This window comes from Callithrix jacchus, chromosome 6 (assembly GCF_049354715.1).
Source record: "Callithrix jacchus isolate 240 chromosome 6, calJac240_pri, whole genome shotgun sequence".
NCBI lineage: Eukaryota > Metazoa > Chordata > Mammalia > Primates > Cebidae > Callithrix > Callithrix jacchus.
This window is the reverse complement of record NC_133507.1, coordinates 9085044-9107253: the sequence shown is the minus strand read 5'-3', so window position 1 is coordinate 9107253 and position 22210 is coordinate 9085044. Positions and strand designations below refer to the sequence as shown.

The window sequence follows — 22210 nt, the reverse complement described above, 5'->3', positions numbered from 1 at the left end:
TCATATGTTGGTAATCAATTCAAATTAATCTAAAAAGTAAAAAGAAATACAAAAGTTAGCCGGACACGGTGGTGTGTGCCTGTAGTCTCAGCTACTCGAGAGGCTGAGGCAGGAGAATTGCTTGAACCCGGGAGGCGGAGGTTGTGGCGATCTGAGATCGTGCAGCTGCACTTCAGCCTGGGCAACAGAGCAAGACTCTGTCTCAAAAAACATATGGAATTACGTTGAACTTCGGGGGCGATCCCCTGACTTCTGTTTTACCTTAGTCTTTTACTCGTGCTTCTTTTCACTGAGTGTTCATCTGCACACAAACCTGCAACATGAACGTCTTGGACTCAGCTCATTTGATGCACCAGGAAGACATTCAGCAGACAATAGCAGCACCACAGAGCTGAAAACGAAACGAATAAAGACTTTCTCACAACGAAACAAGGGAACCGACTGCTGATACCCGGAGCTCCCGCGAGCCAGAGAGAAGTGAGGAGAACTTGCCGTCTTCCAAGAAGAAAAGCCAGCAAAGAGGAAGCAGTCTCCAGGAACAACTGGAAAATGAAGAGGTGGCACGTAGACAGCTCTTTACAGCTTCTGAAGCACTTCTTGAGAGCCTTATCTTGCTTGAGCCTCCCCAAACACCGTAAAGTGGGAAGGAAATTATGGAAAAGGAAGTTCAGAGAGATCAATATCCAACTCAAGGGTGCACAGCTGGAACTCAGGTCCGGGATGCTGTCAGAAGGGACTGCGGGTCTGCCACCTCCAATGCTCAGGCAACTCACCCCCCAACCAGACACCCAGCAACCCACTGCGAGTAAAGGTAAATCTTCCTCCTTCCCAGCCCCTGTAGTCCCTGCCTCTGAAGCCACAGCTAGGAGATATGATACCTAGGAAAGGCACAATGAAATGGGTTACACCTACCATTTTTGACCTTCAAAGCAGTTGGGGTCTTCACTATGTCCTATGCAGCCCCAGTGACATGGGACCCCCCTGGGTCACACGTGCCCACCTGCGTGAAAGAATAGGTCAGAGGAATGTCAGAGAATCCCCTCCTCCCTGCCCTGCACCACCCACTCTCACACAGTCTGGCCTTAGTTTCTCCACAGATGGTGATGTCTGGGACAAGTAGCTGCACGCCTCTGTTTACTCACCTGTAAAATGGGGAGAAGCGCGTTTGCCTCCACCCCTCCCGCCAATGGGAGCAGAGGTAGAGCCTGCTTGTCTGGACAAGCCCAGAGCGAGGCCCATTCTCCTGATCTGCTCTCTGGGAACCAGCTGCTGTGACAAGGCCTGTGGCTGAGTGCTCCACTCCGATCTCAGGCTCCCAGGATCACGTGGGTATCAAACGGAGAAGCTGCAGGTGAGCCAGGTGGCATCATTGCAACTGGCTCCTGAGACCAGACCTTGGGTCACAAGGATGTGTGAGGTGAGGTGGCTTTCGTCCCTGACTTCATAGCCAACAAAGTGGTGGCTGTCTACCTTTGAGCAAACAGGCTCGACTCTTTTCCCTAAAGGAGCAGAGTTGTAAGCTCAACCCTATTTGCCCCCCACATCAATCCAGCAATTATTTAATTAACACAGTTTCCTCTATAAATTTTATTTCAGATTTTAAAAAATCCTGGCAATGACATAAGTTAAACCATCCAGAATGCCAGATAAAGTCTCCGAATGGGAGTTCACTCCTTGGTGCCTGGTGCACCCACTGGCCTTGAGCCCCTGCAGAAAGGTCCTGTCGATCACCCTGACAGTCCTCCTGGGCTCAGGCACCCAAACGCTAGGGCTCAGCACCCAGCCAGGGGCCCTGGCATGGCACATCTGCCCAGATGTTTACAGGAGACCTAAGTGGAAGCCATGGGGCCAGCCAAGAGGGCAGGGAGCCCAGTATTTGGCAGAAGCAGCTGAGGAAAGAGCTGGCATTGCTCAGACTCACCAGTGTTAGCCTGCTGATATTGGTCAAGCCTGCCAGGCTCCAGGGCCCACTATCCCCTTTCCCCGTCCTCAGCTGCACACTCCAGCCCATAACAGTACAGGACCTTTCCACCACCACAGGGTAAAAGTCAGATGTGGGGTTTCCAAAAGCTTCAAAGCTTACCCCTCTATCCCGAAGGACACCAGGGGACAGAGATGGACACGGAGGCCTCACAACAGGAGGAGCCTCAGGAAAATAAGGAGACCCTTCTCCCTTGTTGATTACTTGGGTATTACAGAAAGAGACGGACTGAAGCGGCTGAGCCTATCTGAGGATTAAAGCACAGCTTTTGTCAGGCGTTCGTGCCTCCGGTCATTGTTCCGGCGACCTGAGGAATGGCATGCATCGGAAGCCGCTTCCGTGTCTCAGATGGGGGCTGAGGGCCGATGCAGCATTTCCCAGATGGCAAGAGGAGAGGAGCTAGTCGTGCCTCCCTCTCCCGGGAAGTTATGTGCGATGAGAATTTCACCTCTTAAAACGATTAGCAGCAGAGATCTTATGTGCTTTTTAAAAATTATCATTTTCTAATCGAGGTACAATTTATGCGTTTTAAAAATCAAATTAATTGCACCCCAGGGTTCTGGGATGGAGGGCGGTGTGCGCCCGTGAAGGTCAGAGGCCCGGCGGCGCCAGGGCTCCACAGCGTGGCGCTGGAATGAATGGCCCCGCGCTTTGCTTTCGCCTTCTACCCCACTGCGTGTGAAGCCCGAGGGCCGCGGGGAAATTCCAGGCCAGCTGGGCCGGGGTGCGCCCGCCGGGTGCCCGCTCGGGCAGGGTGGGGCGCAGCGGGCGTCTGTCCTGCCAGCGGGACCCAGGACCAGGGCACGTGCTCAGCGACGCGGGGCAGCCCCGCCAGGAGCCCCGACCCGGGCGCGACGCAGGGCCCAGCAGAGAGCGCGCATTCCGGAGGGCGGCGCGCCGGCCGAAGTTGGGCCAGCTCGCGGTGCGGCGGCTGCGAGGGGGCTGCAGGTGCCGCGGGAAGAGCCCGCCCGACTTCGGGTAGGCAGCCGGGCGCTGTGGCCCCTGCGGCTCAGCTCCCTGCGGGGTCCGGTGTCTCAGTCCCGCGACTTCCGGGACCCGCCGGCGCTTCGGGGAGCTAGTCCAAGGGCAGCCTTCAGGGCTAGAAAGCGCACGGCGCGGTCGCCCGGGCGGTCCTCAGCACCGGGGCAGTGCGGCTGGCACTCCGGCTCCCGCAGGAGCAGCGGGCGGGGTGGGGTGAGGCGGGCCGGCCCCCTCCCCTCCCTCCCGCCCCCTGCCCTCCCTTCCTCCGGTCCTGCAGCCAATTAGACGGCCCCCTCGAGGGGGAGGCGTGGGGCGCTGCATAAAGAGGCGGGGAGCTGTCACCCCGGGAGCAGGCTTCGCAGTGCCGGGGCCGAGCCGGTGCGCCGCGGACTCGGGCGCCTCGGGCCAGGGAGCGCGGAGGAGCCATGGCCACCACTAACGGGGCCGTGGAAAACGGGCAGCCGGACAGGAAGCCTCCAGCCCTGCCGCGCCCCATCCGCAACCTGGAGGTCAAGTTCACCAAGGTGAGGTGGGCGCCCCTCCCACCCGACGGCCGCAGGCCTCCGCGCTGCGCAGCCAGCTTCGGGGCGCCGGGGCCAGGGCCCAGCAGGCCGGGAGTTCGCCGGGCGCTCCCGAGACCCGAGCTTCCCTGCCCGGGCTTGGACCTCTAGAAACCGCACCCTTCGCGGGGCATCTTGGGCGGGATCGCAGGCTATGGGGCTCGGCGCTGTGAGCCTCGAAGCCGGGAGACCGAGGCCGTCTAGCGCCCGCGCGGCCCCGACGTTTCCCTGCATTGCCCGCTTTGATCGCGAGCGGAGGTGAGCGTCACGTTGACTCGGAGCGCGGGGGTCTTGCTCCTGCAAAAACCCCTGGGATGGTTTCCAGGGTGGACGAGTCTGGCTTTGAGAGGGTCAGAGGTGCTCGAGAACTCCAAGAGCGAGTCTGGGAGCCACATCGCGGAGCTGCAGTTAGAAGACTGGGGAAACAGGTCCTCCGAGCAAAGCGAGAAGAATGGGCACCTTCCGTGCTTAGCTTCTACCCAGCTCACCAGCAGAGCTAGAGGGGAGTGGGAAGGTGCTCACCTATTGATGAAACCGCCCCGGAGCCCAGAGGGCCTGGTGTTTACAGACAAGGAGCGCGTTCTGGAAGGTCGCAGGTCTGGTCCTTGGGAAGCCGTGGGTAGCAAGGCCGAGCGCCCAGGCTCCGTTGCGCGGCAGAAGCGCACGGTTCTCTGCCTCCTTGCGCTGCGGGCTGGGAGGCTAGAGTGGTGGCAGAGCGGCGAGATTAACCTACCTGGGGCAGAAAGGAAGAAGGGAAGATGGTGAGGCCTCCGAGGCCTCTGAGCTGGGGATGAGGAGGGCCAGGAGCCCCCGGTCCGGAAGCGCGACCAGATGGAGGACAGCCTCAGGCCGTCTGCGGTGCGCTGCTGCCCCCGGGCCGGTGCTAGGGCACTTTAGAGGCACGGGGCCAGGCCGAGAACCATGGCCTTCACTTTCCCCACCTTTGGCTTCTCTTGATTTTGGCTTCGATCCATAACCCCCAGCTCCAGCTGACACCGCACTTAGAGAATTTCCTCATTCGTTTTACTTTCAGAAGTAGCAATTATCTTTCTCAAAGAGTTTTAATCAAGCGGAGAAGTTGCAGGGCACTATGTGTGGCCTTCAGATTTGGGTCTCTTGGCACTTAATTCCCAATGTCGGCTGAGCCTCTGATCACATGACATTTAAATTAACTGTTTTCAGAAGGCTCCGTAATCAACAAAGACAGGTCGCTGTGAACGCTGGAAGTGATTCTCAATGTAGTTTTCTTTGTAATATCAGCTTCAGAGTGAAAATTCCAACAAATTCTGGGAAGACTGCAAGTGGTATCTTAATTTTGTATCCTAACCCTAGGTGCTTGGCTCTTGCTCCTGGCGGCTAAGTGGGGAGGTTGTTTGTTTTCTTTTGGTTGTACAGGATTTCAAAATACTATATATAGAAACCAGAAAGTAAATGTATTATGGTCTTTTTACTGTTGATGTTTTTAAGTCCTATCAGCAATCTGACAACATACAAAAATTTACCGCTTTCTTTACAATTTTTAGGACACTTTTAAGGTGTAAATGTAGCCTTTAGGGAGATCTCAGGCAATACGCAGAGCCATGACTGCCTGTCGTCTTGGTGGGTGCACAGCCTCTGCCAGTTGAAGGGAAGCAGTGCAGGACTGAGGCCGAGGGAAGGTGGTAGATGGGCCTGGAGCCCTGGGATCTTGAGGGTTCTCCCCGGGGTTGATGGCCCCAACTGCCTGACACTGGCTGCTCCCTCCTCACCCATTGGGGACAGTGCTGCTGCCTGCTCTGTCCTGGATCCTGGTCCATCTTCTGCAGAGACCTCCTCATAGCAGTTGTGGACCCAGGCAGCTTGCCTGACTGAGGGTGGGTAGCCAGTGCCCTGGTACAGGGCCTGGACTGGAGAGGCCGCTGAGAGTGAGGCTGCCAGGAGCACCTGCCGAGGGAGGGAGCAGCAGAAAGTGCAGGTCCGTGGCCCAGGGTGGGCGAGTGGCCCTGGCAGGTGGTCTGGTGAGCAAGCAGACAGTGGAGCATGGGAGCCAGCAATGGTCTGCTATTTTCCAGAATTGACTCGTGGTGCTTCTTGATAATGGGGCACATGCCAGAGTCGGCGTATCTGAGCCCCAGCCCCGGCGGGGCCATTTCCCAGGGTGGTCCCGCTTTCAGGAGGATGACTTTGTCAAAGCCCCCTCATTTGTCCTCACAGGTTAACATTGGATTCTCTAGGGTCATGCTGTGTGTGTGATTCTGGATAGCCGAGAGCCCCTCCAAGGTCCCCACACAGATCTCAGAAGGTAGAAGCCCCTTCTAATTTAGAGGTCCTCTTTTTTTATACAATTTCTTTCAGTAGCAGAGATTCTCTTTAAAGTTTTCTGGTTTTAAAACACCAGTTTTTATTGTCTCTTTTATGAAAAATAAAATTCCCCCCAATCTCCTTTTCTGAAAACATGTTCTTTTTGAGTTTAGCTGAGTGGCCTGTTGGCTGATGGAAGCTACTGGAAATCGGCACCAATAGCATCTACTTGTATGACTGCCATTTTCACCTCTGCCTGATTCACCTTACAGCTCAGTCCTGATTCCATGCTCTGCTGTTCCTTTTGTAAAATGTGAACCGTGTCTACAGCTCAATGTAACTTCATGTTATCCCTCCATAAGGTTTGTTGTATGCTAATTTGCAAATCAAAGACAACAGTTCCTTCTAGACCCTTCACCCTGATTTGGAGTTCAAAACAATACAGCCAGCAGAATCAGTAGGCCATATTTACTGACCCTTTCCTTAAATTTTTGTTTTAGTGGAGAGAAAGAGCAACAGTAGGAACTACTTATAAGATTACTTACTAGTGTAGTGTAGTATAAAGAAAAAGATTTTACAAAATCAAAACCACTGTGATGGGAAAATATGGTTAGAACCAAACAGTCTGAATTTTTTTTAAGGTTGCTTGTTACAGATCAATGTCATGAGCAAACTAATTTTTTCTTTTTTTTGGAGGAGCATGCTCGGAGATGCAGTATAGCAGACATCCGATCATTGTAATCTGTTTCCAGCCCCCTTATTTATATTCTCTTCTGCCACCTTCTCATTTTCCCTCCCCTTTGGAATTGATACCAGGAAGGATCTAGAATCAGCAATTTTCACTGACAGTCTCTATTATCTAACCCACGAAATTTCATCTTTCTACAAATGGGCCTCTCTTCCTGGCTGCACTTTCCTCCCCGCACTAACTTAACTCTTCTTCCCAGTTATTAATTTCTCGCTGTTACCGAGTGATGACTTGCTGGATGGCGAAAGTGAACGCTTGGATTTAGTTTCAGCTGGAAGAATAAACCTGTAATTGTAGCCTGGCCTTTTCCTGGTGTGCTTCCCTGGGGGCCTGGCCTCACGCTCGAGACACTAAGCTTCCAGAAGCCAGACAGACACGTCCCACTGGTGCCGGATGCTCTCGGTTCTGGATTCCAAGCTGGGGGGCAGCTAGGCTCTGCTCACCTGCCCAGCCAGAGTCTGCCGCATGTGCTTGGTCCCCAGTGGACTGAGACCAGGCTTCCCCACCCCTGAGCTTCGGAGGTTTTTGTTGTTGTTGTTGTTGTTTTACTCTTTATCAACTTTTATTTTAAGTTCTGGGAAACGTGCAGGATATGCAGGTTTGTTACATAGGTCAACATGTGCCATGGTGGTTTGCTGTACAGATCAACCCATCACCCAGGTCTTGAGCTCAAGCTGTGGTGTTCATACAGGAAGCTCAATACAGAGAACGTAACCAATAGGCATGCTTAGGAGACGGCTGCCCTCTCTCACCTGTTGTCACTGGGGAGTCAAATGCTCCAAGTGAATCAGTTTCACAATAATTGAAATTAGTTCTTGAGGGATGCAATTGTTCCTTTAAAGAAGTCAAAGAAGAAAAGTAAGCCTGTGTGCCCTGTGTGAAGGTAGATCTAAAACTGGAAGCTGATGAACTAATTCTGTACTCGGAAATTATCGACGGCATTCTATTTGATAGACTCGCATGTTAGCCACTTCTGCGTGGGGGTTCTTCTGTCACTGGGATAGGCTGTGATGAGGAGGAAGCCATTCCAAGTTGGTGTCGTAGGAGTTTGTGTGTCTTCTTGCTGGGGACTTCTGTGCTGTTGGAATGTGCTTTGTATATTGTCTGTCACCTCTGTTTCTAGTTCTTTTCCAAAAGCCCTCTCTTTTTTAATTGACGTTATTAAGACAATTAGAACTTAGTGTAAACTTAACAGTAAATAGGACATATGTTTTAATGCGTGCACTTAGTACGTTCTTCTTAGTCTGCTCATGATGTCTTTTGTTAAAAAAGTTTTTATTCTCAGCTGCACTCTGGATCATTGAGGTTCCCAGAAAAGTGATTTCCGCGGGGTAAACAGTTATTTGCGACATCCCGGAACGTAACCTGGAAAGTTTCTAATGCAGATATTTAACTTTGAATTTCAACATCGTTTTTTTGTTTGTTTATCAAGACCAATGTGAAAATACACATTTTAAGGGGAATGCTGGGGAGGGGCATCCCGATGTGCGTTGGTGAAAACTGAAGGGTGATGGTGAGATCCTCCTCAGACGAGCTCCTTGGCAATCAGTGTGCCAGGAGATTGCAGCTGATAGGAGAAAGGGAGTGCTCAGTTCGTCTTTACCCTCCAGGGCAGGCGAACTGCTCGGGACTTTTCTATATGTAAACCTAGTGACTCTTTCCCTAAAGTCTGTGAGGTTATAAGATTCAATTCATAGCCTCTGCTTAACCATTTCACTTACTCATTCCTCTGTGAATCCATGTCATTGTTGAAGATAATAATAATAATTTAGAAAAAGATCTCTAAATGACTTTAGTTTTATTTGACCAACTTGGATGAGTTTGTCCTGGTTGATCTATTGGTCATGAGGTCCTGGAACTCTGTCTATAAAATGTCGACGGGGAGAGGGAAGCAGCGGAGAAGAAAGTGGACAGGATGGATAAGATGTTACCTAAGGTCCTCAGCATGTTGCAATTATATGATTTTGATTTAAACCTAATTCGTTACACTTCCTTTCCTGGTTAGATATTTATCAACAATGAATGGCACGAATCCAAGAGTGGAAAAAAGTTTGCCACATATAACCCTTCAACTCTGGAGAAAATATGTGAAGTGGAAGAAGGAGATAAGGTAAATATTTAAAACAAAATGTCGCTCTGAGTAATTCAATTATAGATGACCAAAGAATAAGGAAGCCGTCTGGCTTAGCTAGAAGACAGGACTGGCCCACGCTAGGGGCAGGGCCTGGGCTGGCTGCACGAATTGGCGTGAGCTCCTCAGACACATGGCACAGAATGGGATCAATTACAATCCTCTGCAGAGTGTCGTTTTCCTGTGATAGATGTTTCTCCATCTATGAGGATGACTTCATCTATCCTCATCATATGGCTAAAGGAAAGGTTTTTGGGTTTTTTTCTAATCAATTATTTGAACCGGGAGGCATTAAAGAATCTTCCCAGAAAGCATTTCCGGCTGGTGTGTTTCACCAAAGGCAGCATTCTGACAGGAGACACTTGAGAAAAAAGTACACTTGGAAAAAATTAGTTTCTTCCCAAGTGATGGGGGGATAGTTAATAATGTAACCGCCAGATTTCTTCTTTCCTAGCAATTCACATGAGCATGGAAAGCAGCAACCTTTATAACCCTATTTGCAAGTGCAAGGTCTATATTGTAATAAAGAAGCTAAGGGACTTCTGAATGTGTCCTTTAGACATTGCAAGGCCATCAGACCTATTTTGAAGGTCAGTGCAGAGGTAAAGCCCTTCCACTGAGGGCGGGGAGATGTAACTGCTTCCTCAGCCGCTAAGCAGTGGACTGATGTTCTAGGTCACCAAACCGATGATGCTGGATGTAGATGGAGTGAACAGCGCGAGCAGGGTAGGCTTGAATTTTGTCCTGCCTGTGAGTTTTGTGACAGGCGAGCAATTCACAGCCGCCCCACCTGTACATGACAGCTAGGCTCTGCTAATAAAGACAGCAGCACAGAGGAGCTCATAGAAAAATGTGAGGGCACTGGGGGGAAGCCATGACATGGAATGGGGTTTCCACTAGGAGACTCCCAAGTGGCCCGTGCAGGTGCTGGGAGGAGAACGAGACCGTTGCCCTGGGCCTTGGTTTCTCTCTTATTCTGAGTGACTGATCTGAGCTACAGGCCACCCCATCCTCTGCAGCTGGAGAGACCCTGGCCTCCACCCCAGAGCCTGGGAGAAGGAATTCAGTGCCCCACATCTCCCGTGCCAAGCTTCTGCTCAGCCCCAAGCCAGCTCTGGACACAGAGTCTCGGTAGAGTCGCTCCTGCCTGGGGTCCGGCATCGACTCCTTGCTGTACCTTCCTAGAAAGAGAGAGGCATGAAGGGGCCTTCGAGATGAATGTGTTCCTGAAAAAAAGAAAGAATGCCACTACTCTAAATAGCCCTCCCTTCTTTCCTTTTAGAAAGAAGGTTCTGTTGTGATTATTCTCGCAGTGCACAGAAGATCCAGTTCTGCTCCCATGGGGTGGGAGAGGCTGGAGGGAGAACAAAGGCCTCCACGGTCCTCCCTGCTCCTCCCTGTCTAAGAACGATTTCACAGGGTCAGTTCTGCAATCTAGAGAGGAACGAATTCCTCCGTTCTCACTCTTGACCACCAGTTCCCAGCTGGAATAAAATGCCGGGCAGACGCGTCCCACCTGATTTGTAAACAGCAGCTGGTGTGTGTTCACACTGAGCTAGCCGGTGGGAAGTCTTTTTGTACTTGGGTCCCCGAGAGAAATACTCAAGGCCGGTGACTTCTCTGAAATGTTTTATAATGCTTTTTATAATCAGAAACAAGCATTGATACCTGGCCACTGTAGACATCGTAAGATGTAAAGAAGAAAAAAAAATCACTCGAAGGCTCCCGGCCCCTCAAGTGATTTCAAAACTTGATGCTGCTTGCGGCCTGTCTGCCAGCGGCACGATTCCGCTGTTCTCTGTAACTGACAGCCGCCGTCCCAAACTGCAGCCGCATCAAAAGATGACACCCTCTCTCTGTCGTTTTGGCCACTCAGCCCGATGTGGACAAGGCTGTGGAGGCCGCACAGGCCGCCTTCCAGAGAGGCTCGCCGTGGCGCCGGCTGGATGCCCTGAGTCGCGGGCGGCTGCTGCACCAGCTGGCTGACCTGGTGGAGAGGGACCGCGCCACCCTGGCCGTGAGTACATGCACACAGGGGCCAGTGTGGGATGAGCCGTCCTCAGGGAGGGTTCTGTCTCCCATGGGGTGTGCGAAAAAGATCAGGGTCCTGGTTTTGTGTGGTCGTGGGTCTGTTCCACCCTTTGAGATACAGCTCTCTAGCAGTCTAGGCCGGCGTTCATGCCTCTGGCTGAGCGCCTTCGTTTTCAAAGGCGGACGTGCTGTCCTCTGCAGCTCAGCTTCTTGACCAAGTGGCTGCCTATAGGAAGTTCAGCTCTATCAGTAGTCTCACACTTGCAGCACTCACAGATGGTGACCATGAGCTGGGCCATATCCTGGTTCCATTGTGTGTTTTTGTACTTAACTTTTTTCTTTTTTATATTAACTCCCATTTCTTTATTTATTTATCTCCCTCTGTTGCCTAGACTGGAGTGCAGTGGTGCGAACTCGGCTCACTGCAGCCTCCGCCTCCCGGGTTAAAAAAATTCTCTTGCCTCAGCCTCCCGAGTAGCTGGGTCTGCAGGTGCCCACCACCATGCCTGGATAATTTTTATATTTGTAGTTGAGACAGGGTTTCGTCACGTTGGCCAGGTCTTGAACTCCTGGCCTCAGGTGATCCTCCTGCCTTGGTCTCCCAAAGTACTGGAATGTGACAATATTCATTAAAGCACAGGTTTGATGTGCTAATTTTATTTTTCTAATACTTACTAAAATACACGCCAGCAGTTAACATAGAAAAAATTGCCCCCATGTGACCTAAAATCATTCCTCAGTCACCCCTGAACTGGCCAGTAGCAAGCGTATGTGGAGTGGTGACAAGGTCAGAATAGCCTGGTTATAGGAAACCTCAAAGTAGAAAACACCTAGGTTCAAATCCCCACTCTGCCACTTCTAGCTGTGTGACTTGGGACAAGTTGTGAAACCTCTCTGAGATTTATTTCTTCATGTAAAATGTCCCCAGTAATGTTATCTCAGTGGTGTAAGAATGGTCTGTCTAAGATTCTAGGCAGAGTCCCTGGAGCGCAGTAAGCACTAAGTAGGTGATATCTATTATTAATCTATTAATAATAGCAGTTATCGTAATAAGGCCATATGAAGAACCATTTTCTTTTTGAGACCAAGTGTCACTCTTGCTGTCCAGCCTGGAGTGCAATGGGAGGATCTCAGGTCACCGCAACCTCTACCTTTTGGGTTCAAGCGATTCTCCTGCCTCCCTGGTAGCTGGGATTATAGGCATGCACCACCACACCCGACTAATTTTGTATTTTTAGTAGAGACAGGGTTTCTCCATGTTGGTCAGGCTGGTCTTGAACTCCCGACCTCAGGTGATCTGCCCACCTCAGCCTCCCAAAGTGCTGGGATTACAGGTATGAGCCACCATGCCTGGCCAAAGACCCATTTTTTAACCTCAGCTACATGCATGGCTGGCCAGTAATTTCTAGATACCTTAGGTGGTGATATTGATGCAGCATATCCCATGAGGTTGGGCTGCGAACACATTAATCGGTAAATGCAGTTTTAGCAGGATCCTCAGAGCTTCCTTTGGTCTTGAGGGGTGATTGGAGGACATCTCGGGGCCACGTTGGGCAGTGAGGTCCTCTGCATCCTGTGCATTTTGTCCTTGCATGTCTCAGCCTCTTGTTTTTAAAACTTGTTCCAAACCTTGAGGCCTGTTGTAGGGAAGGAAATCTCCTTTTTGGCCTTTGATTTGGAAAAATGGTTTTTCTGATGTCGGGAACAAGCAGTAGGGTAGCCACCGTTTAAAGGAGGGTGTCAGCCAGGACACGGAAACTGCTGTTGCTCCTGAATGAGTTTCTTAGGGTGGAGGAACTCTCAGGCCTTACTCTTGGGTGCATTTTCCTGAGAGTGCATCAACACAGAAACTTGAGCTCTCCTTCCTTCCTTCCCAGTCAGCCCCACCAGCGCGCATGTTTCCCGGGTGAGGGTAGCTCCCTCCCAGGGTAAGTGCTTCTCTCTGAGGAGCCTCTGGTTTCTTCCTGCAGAGTAAGCCAGCTTCAACCCTCAAGCTGCCAAACTGGCTTTTTCAAAAACATTTCTGTTTTCACCCAGCATGAGCTCATAGGTCGGCAATGTCCGTGTGGACTAATAGCAGGCTAGAGAGGATGTGCCCTGGGCACCCCCACCCCCCGAACCCTGTCCTTAAGTGTCAGTATCATCTTAGGAACAGCGGCTGCAAAGCCACCTTCATCTTCGGCCCGCCCCATTGTCCTGGCACGACTGTGTTTTGATAGCAGACAGAGCTTTGGAGGAGCTCAGAATGCAAACCCAGCAAATCACTTCTGCCATTGGGACCTCACTGCCCACAAGAAATAAGATCCAGCTCTTTGCCACAACATGAAAGGGACAAGAGAATTACTGGCAAACACGGTTTTTAAAACTCCGACCACATCACAGGAGAGCGCCCCTTGCTCTCCACCTTGATATGGTTTCCGTGCGTGTTCATGGAGCGTGTTCTCTCGCCGGCTCAGTGGTTTGACAAGGCTGGGTGTTTATTCCTGTGCTCAGTGTCTGGAAACAGATGTGGGAGATCCAGCGGCTCCTGGATGGCTATCCTTTGCTGGGGCACCCAGGCCCCAAGTCTGGCTCTTCGGGTGCTCGTTTTGGGAGCTCCCACATGGAAGCCCTCCCTATCCACTCTCCTTTGCACCCCAAATGCCATTTCTGGGTCCTCTCATTGTAAGCCCTGCCGTGCTGTTTTCCTGGCACTTTCCGGTCACTCTTTAGTATTTGAGGGTTATGATGTGTTAATTTCTCAGAAGGCACATTTTTCTTTTAAAATATTAAAGGAAATTAACTTAGGAGTGGTTGTGGTTTACTCATGATCGAGCCACAATGACAAGTTGTTTAAAGGGTGACTGTTTCAATCTGTAGCTAGCACTTGTACTCACTCACCTGCAGAATTGTTTTAAAAAATCATTTCCCATCTAAACCTATCATGACCTGGATTTTGCTTGGAGAAATTCCGTAAAACCAACCTGGTAAATTCACGTTGTCACTCCAGTGAGCAAACTTGCTGAAGTGAATAATAAAAAAAAAAATAGCAACGTTTATTGAATGCTCAGCATGTACCCGGCTTGTTGTAGGCACTTGGCCCGTAGGGTTTATTGTCTCACTTTCAGAAGTGAGACACTGAGGCCCAAAGAGATTAAGTAACCTGTCCGAGGTCACCCAGCCATAGGTGGTAATCCAGGACTAGAGGCAGAACGTTGGCTCCGCTTCTCGCACGTACACTCAGGGCTGATGTTGAAGTCTTCTGTCTTGTTCCATCCCAGAAAAGAGTGAAGAAGAAACTCTTGGTTCCACTGATGGATATTCAGATACTGCCTGGACTAGGCCAGGCTTAGAGGCCTTTTGGCACTGTTTGCAGTTGCTAGGTTTCCCCCTGGCAAAATGAAAGTTCACACTTGAGTGCAAATCTATAGGAACCAACAGGAGAATAGACTTGATGTCACACTGGCCTGACTCAGTCCCTGAGCAGCAGCTCCTGGGGGCAGAACGCATGCCCCGACCTAGAGCAGTCCTGTGGTCTTCAGCAACTCAGTGCCCTGTCTGGGTCCCCAGGTGAGAGTCACCAAGCCCTTGACTGGTGCCTGAAGGGAAAGTGATGATACTCAGGTTGTCATCAGGGTTCCCATCTGAACACCATTCTCACACTAACCACGGGCGGGCAGTGTGGTTGGTGCTGCCTACCGACTCCTCTCACGTAACACTTGCCCTGTGAAGCAAGCACTGCTACTCTTCTTCTTTTACAGATGAGGAAACTGAGGCAGGGAGAGATTCAGGGCCTTACCCAAGGCCCACTTACTTAACTAGGTTCATCAGATGTGGGTGGCTCCATTTAGAGGGGTCTTGGCTCATTCCTGGAGCACAGGGGAGCTGGGGGAGCTGCAGCACTGGAGCGGCCGGCCGCAGCCTTTCCAGACACACATGTCCAGGAGCAGCCTCTAAGGGCCGGTCTCTGTGCTGGCTGGAAGGAGATGCCCCGAATTCAGCAGCTGCCTCACTGGGTGGCCTTGGCCGAGTCACTGGGCCATTAGTGTCTGTGCCTACACATTGAAGTGGGAACAGAGTCACGGAGCTCAGGGGTGAGACATCGGGGAGTGCACCGGGGTTAAAGCCCTGGACCCAAGGAGGGGCCTTCTTCCTTTCTCAATCGTCATCTCACTCCCCTGACTCTTCCGCAAGAATCCAGCCCTGGGCTATGTGTCAGGGCGGCCACTTCCTGCAGAGGCGGATGACTGGCGGTTTCAGCGCTGGGCTCAACTGGGGCCGCTTGTCTGAGGGACAAAGGGGTTCTCTTCCACCCAGGCTGGAAATAGAAAAGAATCCCTACCATTGAGTGGCTGCACACTCGCCCTGGGTAATCACCTCCCTCACCAGCAGGGCAGCCTGATCCCTTCCGACTCCGCATCCGGCCAGCCGGGCGGGCTCCGCGGTGCAGGAGGGAAGGATTGCATCTTTGTGCTGGGGGCCGCGACCCCTCTAGGCTTTCCACAGCCACGCTGGCCAGCTCAGCAAGAAGGAAGAGCCGATATCCTCCCTTTCTCTTTTGTTCGAGGAGGGCAGCCCCCACCACAGCCACCCCAAAGCTGCTAACCTTCAGAGAGCGTCCTGGGAACGCATAAGCACACGTGACTGGCTGCACAGCGGAGGCCCCTGTGCTGCAGACGGACGTTCAGATGCCAATGCGCATTCCTTCCCAGCACAGCTTCAAGTCCGCCTTGCCTCCAGGGGCCCCTCAAGGGCGGGTGCATGTCTATGTTCTGGCCCACCACCCTGCAACCCGCTTTAGGTGTTTTGAAATCAAAGCAATCCTCACACTCCGGGACAGGCCTCCCTTCACATTTGGTGTCCTGCTTTCTGAAGCGGTACATCCGACTGTGAGGTCTGGAGAGCGATGTCCTAGGACTGTGTTCTCTCCCCGACCCCTGTCCCCAGTCCACTTGCATCTTGAACGGCCTGACAGTGCAAAAGAAAAGCAAGCCGCGTCTGAAACAGACATCATCTTGTGATTGCAGGCCCTGGAGACGATGGATACTGGGAAGCCGTTTCTCCATGCCTTTTTCATCGACCTGGAGGGCTGTATTAGAACCCTCAGATACTTTGCAGGGTGGGCAGACAAAATCCAGGGCAAGACCATCCCCACAGGTGAGCGAGGTGGATTAATGCCTCATCTGGGATGCCTTTGGGGCTATGTCTTCCCATTAATCCAGAGCCCCTCCTGACTGTTTCCCCAAGGCACTTTTCCCAGCCCCACTCTCTCTCCAGATGGCACTGCCAATTCGTCTTCTAAAGGACTTCACTTAAGTAGAGTTTACACCGCTTCTCTGTGTAACAGATAAGCCTTGGCTCTGCCACCGTTCTGGGTTTCTTTCTTGTCTTTTTGACTTGAAGTTCTCAACCTGAATTGAGTGAGTGTGTTCTTTCCCACCATGTAACCCTCTTCCAGATGACAACGTCGTGTGCTTCACCAGGCATGAGCCCATTGGTGTCTGTGGGGCCATCACTCCGGTAAGTGTGGCAGCTTTGCTCAATAGATTTTATGAAGATCTGGCCCCACTGCTCTGTGTCCTTTGGAACCAATGTCTGGTGTGTTTTGAGCATTTTCTCTGTGGCATGGAACTCCATGCCTGGGAGCTCTTGAGATGGATTAGACCCCATTCCTGCTCTCGTAGGAATGGCTCTAGGTATGCAACAGAAGGCACTGTGGATTCCAGCCAGAGTGGTCAGGAGTGGCCAGCATTCCCAGGAAGGTGGTCTCTTAACTGGACCCTAAAGATAACAAAGGCTTGTTCAACAAGAAAAAGGATTTTCCAAGGAGTAAGAATGGCCAAGGCCAAGGTGTAGAGGTGGCTGGGATACTTGGAACAGCAGGAAAACTGGTGGGGCCAGAGCTCAGGCAGGAGTGAAAGTGAGGAAGAGGGTGAACACACGTGGCAGGTGGTGTGGGCCAGCTTCCAGCGGCCTTGGCTGCCGAGGAGCTGCAACTTTATTCACTGGGCAGTGGGGATATTCACAGGTGCCCAAGAATGCTGCTTGTCTGTTTGGGAAGGGTCTGGCCACTGCAACAATAGCCAGGCAGGGAGCTGAAGAGTCAGGTAGCAACACAAAGTGAGGTTTGGAAAAGCACCCGTGGAGGGAGGAGGCCAGGTCTTCAGCAGACGTTTTAGAGAGAGAAGTAGATCACATGCAACAGCATCCTCTTTGCAAAGGCTGCCCATTAGTACCCCCCAGAATGCAGGTTAGAAAGTGCTGTGCAGGCGTGCACACTCCTATGTTACCTTACACACCCCAAATCCAGACCATGAAGAGCCAGTATCCTCCACAAAGGCCTCGCTGGGCACATGGGACAGGGTAGGAGGGTGGACTGGGCCCCCAAAGCCCTTGTGCTCTGTTGCAGTGGAACTTCCCCCTGCTGATGCTGGTGTGGAAGATGGCACCCGCCCTCTGCTGTGGGAACACCATGGTCCTGAAGCCCGCGGAGCAGACACCCCTCACTGCCCTTTATCTCGGCTCTCTGATCAAAGAGGTGAGACATCCAAAAAGAAAATATCACGTGTTCTTGATAACGTTCCCACTCCTAGGAACCAGGCCACTGTCACGAGACAGGACGGGCAGACTGCTGGCAGCCGAGTGGGAAGGGAATGACTCCCAGCGTTTGGCTTGGCGACTGCGCATTCTTTTCTCCTGCTTGTGGCCACTGAGCTGGAGAAACTCCACTCCTCCCGGTGGCTTCAGGAGAATGCTTCACTCTTAGTGTGGGCGCAAACCCATGGTTTAGGACCCAGTGTTTTGTCTAGAGAATTTGCAGGGGGGTCAACCAAGAGGGAGCCAAATATTTGGCAGGTTCTCTGGGGTTTGCATTTGCGGCATATGAAATGGTCCATTTTTCTCTGGAGGGGTGGCCGTGCCAGCTCCAGCTGGGCGGCTGCAGCCATGCATGTGCCGGGTCCCTGCTAATCAGTGCCTTCCTCTCTGAATGCAATCTCTTCTCCCTCAAGCAGCCACAACTTAGGGAAACAGAGGCCCATAGCAACACCTCTTTCCAGACATACCTTTAGCCATCCCATCCCCACGTTGTATGGAGCAGAGATTCAGAGAAAGCAACGGGAACCAGAGAGACAGGAGAAAAGATTGATTCCTTTCTCCTCTTAGGCAGGGCCGATGCGACTGGGGGCAGGTGCATGGTTGCTTAGAGGCTAGGTGGGAACGGCTGGGGATGCGCCGGTTTCCCATTTTGCTTTGGTGATGGGGGCATAATTAAGTCACATGGGTGAGACTTAGGAATTCAAAAATCCCAACTGTTCAGAAACAGTGCCTAAAACTACCGACTCAAACACTGTGCCTAGAACGTTGACTTTCTGAAATACTGTGTTCTAAGTAAGACTCAGGACAGGTGGGGAAGACCATCCTCCACCTCGTCTATTTTGTGTTCTACCTAATGAAGAGGCTTAGCAAATGCAAAACACGAGGCGCAAGTGTGAACGAGGTGGCAGCCCCTACCTTCAGGAAGGGCTCGCTCCAGGTGAGACCCGGCTTGAACAGGCAAAGAAGCTTAAGGGAGGGATATCTTGTCACAACATTTGGAACAATAATGGGTCTGATTAAAAAATGAAAACTGAAGCTCTGGGCAGATGTTTCCAGATATTTTGCAGGTGCCTCTGATTCTGGGCAGGGAGTCCTGATAAGCCACCTCTCTCCCCTTAAGACATACACACACTCTCTCACACACACACCCCACACGGAAAGGCGCTGTGCTGCAGGCAGGCCACGGCCACCTTGTGGTGTCACGACACATTTGTGCTGCACAGCGCTTTGGGCTGGCATCCCCCCTGGAAGGAGGGGGCATCTCCCCTGGGCTGCACACTGGGCTGGCAGTGGGGGGTGAGAAGCCCAGGTCAGCTCCCAGGGTGTCCAAGGTCAACTGCACTGCACTTGGGTCCTGGGTAAATTCACCCCAGCCCAGGCTTCCCTGTGGGGACATGACACAGCCATGGCTCTCTCAGCCCAAATGTGGATCCGTGGCAGATGAAGTCCATCCTTCTTCAAGTGCCATCTTGATTTCTTTCCAGGTCGGGTTCCCCCCAGGAGTGGTGAACATTGTGCCAGGATTCGGGCCCACAGTGGGAGCAGCAATTTCTTCTCACCCTCAGATCAACAAGATCGCCTTCACCGGGTCCACAGAGGTAACTCTCCTCACAGGGTGCTGGCAAAAGTCAAAGTGGTGTGTTACTTGACACCCGTGAACTTCTCCTGGGATGGACCCTAATGTGATTTGCTTTTCTTCTAAATTTGACCATGTTTTAGTACATAACAACCAGTTAAAAAAATCACTGGCCTAGTTTCCAAACTAAATAAACAATACCAGAACTCAGAAACCTTAGAAGAAAAGATTGAGAGATAAGATAAAGCAAAAATGTAAAATATTCATCTGGCCAACAATACCGTAATTAAGGTTAAGAGATAAGTAACAAGCTCAGAAAAAAATAGTCGTGATGCATTCAGCACTCCAAGAGTTTATATCCATCATATGTAAAGTGCTCCTATAAATCAATGAAAAAAAAAAAAACTGAATGGTAGAAAAATGGGCAATTCCGAGAATAGAAATACTGAATGCCCAGTAAGCTTAAACTACTTTGCTGGTAACCAGGGAAATGCAAATTCAAACAAAATCAGACTCTCCTTTTGCCTGCCAGATTGCTAAAAACTGAAATGATACTATTGAGAATATGGGGAAGCAGGTGCTCCCTGAAAGCAGGTGACACTTTCCCTAAGATGAACAGTGTTTTGGTAGCAAGCATCCAACATTTAAAAGTGAAAAATTTTGATTTAGAAGCCTCATTAAAAAAAAAAAATACTTAGAGAAATTTTCTCATGAGCCTTCAGGGACGTGTCTTCCAGGATGTTCTATTTATGGTCCGAAACGTTTTGCAGCCGTTACAAGGAAAGCTGCCCGTGCTCTATTGTTGAAGCACAAAAACGGCAAACTGTAGAAAATCATCTTCCACGAGCTTGTTGGTAAAAGTGTGTGCTTGCAGAAGTGGAAATTATCTGGAAGGATTCCCAAGAAATTATCACTGATGGCCACCTCTGGGGCGGGCTCGGGGGCAGAGGGGGAGGGAAGCTGAAGGCTTTCTTCCTTTTATCTACATAGATCTCCACGTAGAATTACTTTTCATGAGAAAGTACTTCAGTACTTGAAAAAGAAGAAAACGCCCACTGCAGTCAGTGTCTCCATCCCCCTCCTCAGTCCAGCCCAGTCCTGCTGGACGCTGTTACTGTCCTTGGGGACACACATTGTCCCTGTGGATGGATTCCAGACCTCATTCAGCCGTCACCCATGAGCTCGGAGGTTTCAAATGCACTCACATCTTAGCATTGGAGAAACTGGCCTCAGGCCTGGAGGAGCCTGGGCCGCCCCTTGCTGTCTTCTGGCTCTGGGCCTCCGTGTCTGTGCTGGTCTCTGAGGGTCTTCCCAGCTCTGAGGTAGACCTGTTGCCCTAGATAAGTCACCAAGTCATGCTGGGCCAGCCCTCCCCCCAGGGGTGCGGTGGGCGATGGGAGAGGAGGGGCCTTGAGCATGAGTGGTGAGTGGCTCCTCTGCTGCCTCAGACGCACCCCTTCTCTCCCTGCCTGTCAGCGGCAGCCTCGGTCTTAGAATGTGTTTCCGGAGAATTCGCTCCCTCTCACCCTGAGGGCTGGCTGCCCTCGCTGCTTCTCTAACCCTTGGGGGCTCCCTCAGAGCCCCCCAAAAAGCCACACAGAACCACCTCCCAACTGGCTGTTGGAATTTCAGCTGTTTCTAGTGAGGGTAGAAGAGTCACCCCGTGGTCCCTGGAGCCCTTTATCAGACTGGCTGGACCAGCCTCCTGGGCTCAGAAGGACGGGCACCAGGACAGGTGAGAGGGCGAGGCCCTGCTCCTGGCCAGCCGTGTGGGCTCCCAGAGGCTCCAGCTCACACCTGTAAGTGGAGCAGCTCAGCCCAAGGATCCCGGGATGTCGCTGTCTGGCATGGGAGAGTGAAGCGACACCATTGGGGGCTGGGGCGCCTGGGCAGAGAGGCAGGTGGTGGCACTGCCTACCGGGCTCATCCAGAATGTTCACTGATGTGTATAGTTGGGCCAAGTTCAGCCGCATCCAAGGTACACTGTGGTCTGTGTTCTGTCCTGGAGGTTGGAAAGCTGGTTAAAGAAGCCGCCTCCCGGAGCAATCTGAAGCGGGTGACGCTGGAGCTGGGGGGGAAGAACCCCTGCATCGTGTGCGCTGACGCTGACTGTGAGTCTCTGCCCTCCTGGGTGTTGCTGGGGCATTGGGCACCCATCAGTCTCTCCCTACTTCCTGGCCTGAATTCAAAACCCACTGAGAGTGAGACGCATACACACACAGTGGGGATGCTTCTACCGCGAGCATCCCGCCCCCAGTCAGCCAGCCACAGACAGGCAGGCGGGCATCACGATGCCAGCTTCACTGCTGGTAGAAAGCTTCCTTCAAAAGGACATGGCTTGAGTGGCACCAGAGGGGCTGCCTGTTTCTGCCCCTCAACATTAAGTGTTCCTGCATGTTCCTGCAAAGCTAGGGTCATGAGGAGCAGGTCTGGCTTCTCCTCCAGAGCCCCCTGGGAGGAGCAGGGAGGGCAGGTGCCATCCACTCCCAGGCATTCCTTCGTCTCCCTCCAAGTCACATTTCCTATCATATGTTTTAAGATCCCTGAAGAGTGGAGATGCTTTTTCCTTATTTGTCTCAGACCTAACAAACCAGAGGAGGGCAGTATCAACTGATCCTTCAAAACACCCTGGTGGTCTGGTTCTAGGGGTGAACCCCTGTCCTGGGAAAGCAACCGCCCAGTGGCTTGGGGGCAGCTTGTGTCTTGCCAGAGCTGAATGACACAGCATTAAAATACATGCTATTGTTGGCTGCCTTGTCCACAAGAGGGAAGAAAGGGCTGGCCGGGCATTCATTCACCTGCTGACAGGGTCAGCTCTCAAAAGGTGTGACTTCCCAAGTGCCTTGAAACACCTCTGCCTTAAAGAATAACCTCACCCAGCTGTCCACTGGTGCCAGAAATCCCTGTCACGGAGAACAACGCCTTTCGTTTCACAGTCAGATAAGGTTGGAATTGCAACTATCCCAGAGAAAAATGACCCTGGCGCAATTTCTCACCAAGGTATAAATGACTGATATCAGTTCCTTTCTGGCAGCTGGCTCTTGCAATGGGAGAAAGGACAGGAGGGAACAGGCTCCCGGGAAGGAAAGGGGAGCTGGGCGTGAAGACGGACTGCCCATTCTTGCCTGGGTTAGTGTTCCCTTGTGGAAGCACTGTGAGTGCTGTGAACAGCACAGGGTCTTTGGAGGCCCCCAGTGCAGTTCTGGCACTGTGACTCACATTTAGAGTCCCAAACAGCCAGGACTCCCATTTTGCATTCCTGTACCACCATATCTGGACACCCCACCTGCAGTGAAGTTCATCTTCTTCCTCTCAGGGCGGAAACTGCGGCTAGAGCACAAGACTA

At 51.8% G+C, this 22210-nt stretch overlaps 1 protein-coding gene across 1 annotated transcript in view; it reads left to right on the top strand.

Annotated features, from left to right (window-relative positions):
• The first annotated feature begins 3308 nt into the window (after positions 1-3308).
• Positions 3309-22210, top strand: part of ALDH1A3 (aldehyde dehydrogenase 1 family member A3) — a 36455-nt gene continuing 17553 nt past the window's right edge. The window contains exons 1-8 of the mRNA XM_002749066.6: positions 3309-3486; positions 8556-8660; positions 10558-10698; positions 15719-15848; positions 16150-16211; positions 17101-17229; positions 18773-18886; positions 20873-20975. Coding sequence (XP_002749112.4) covers positions 3388-3486; positions 8556-8660; positions 10558-10698; positions 15719-15848; positions 16150-16211; positions 17101-17229; positions 18773-18886; positions 20873-20975 — 883 coding nt within the window. The 5' untranslated portion in view covers positions 3309-3387. The remainder of the gene's footprint in view (positions 3487-8555; positions 8661-10557; positions 10699-15718; positions 15849-16149; positions 16212-17100; positions 17230-18772; positions 18887-20872; positions 20976-22210) is intronic.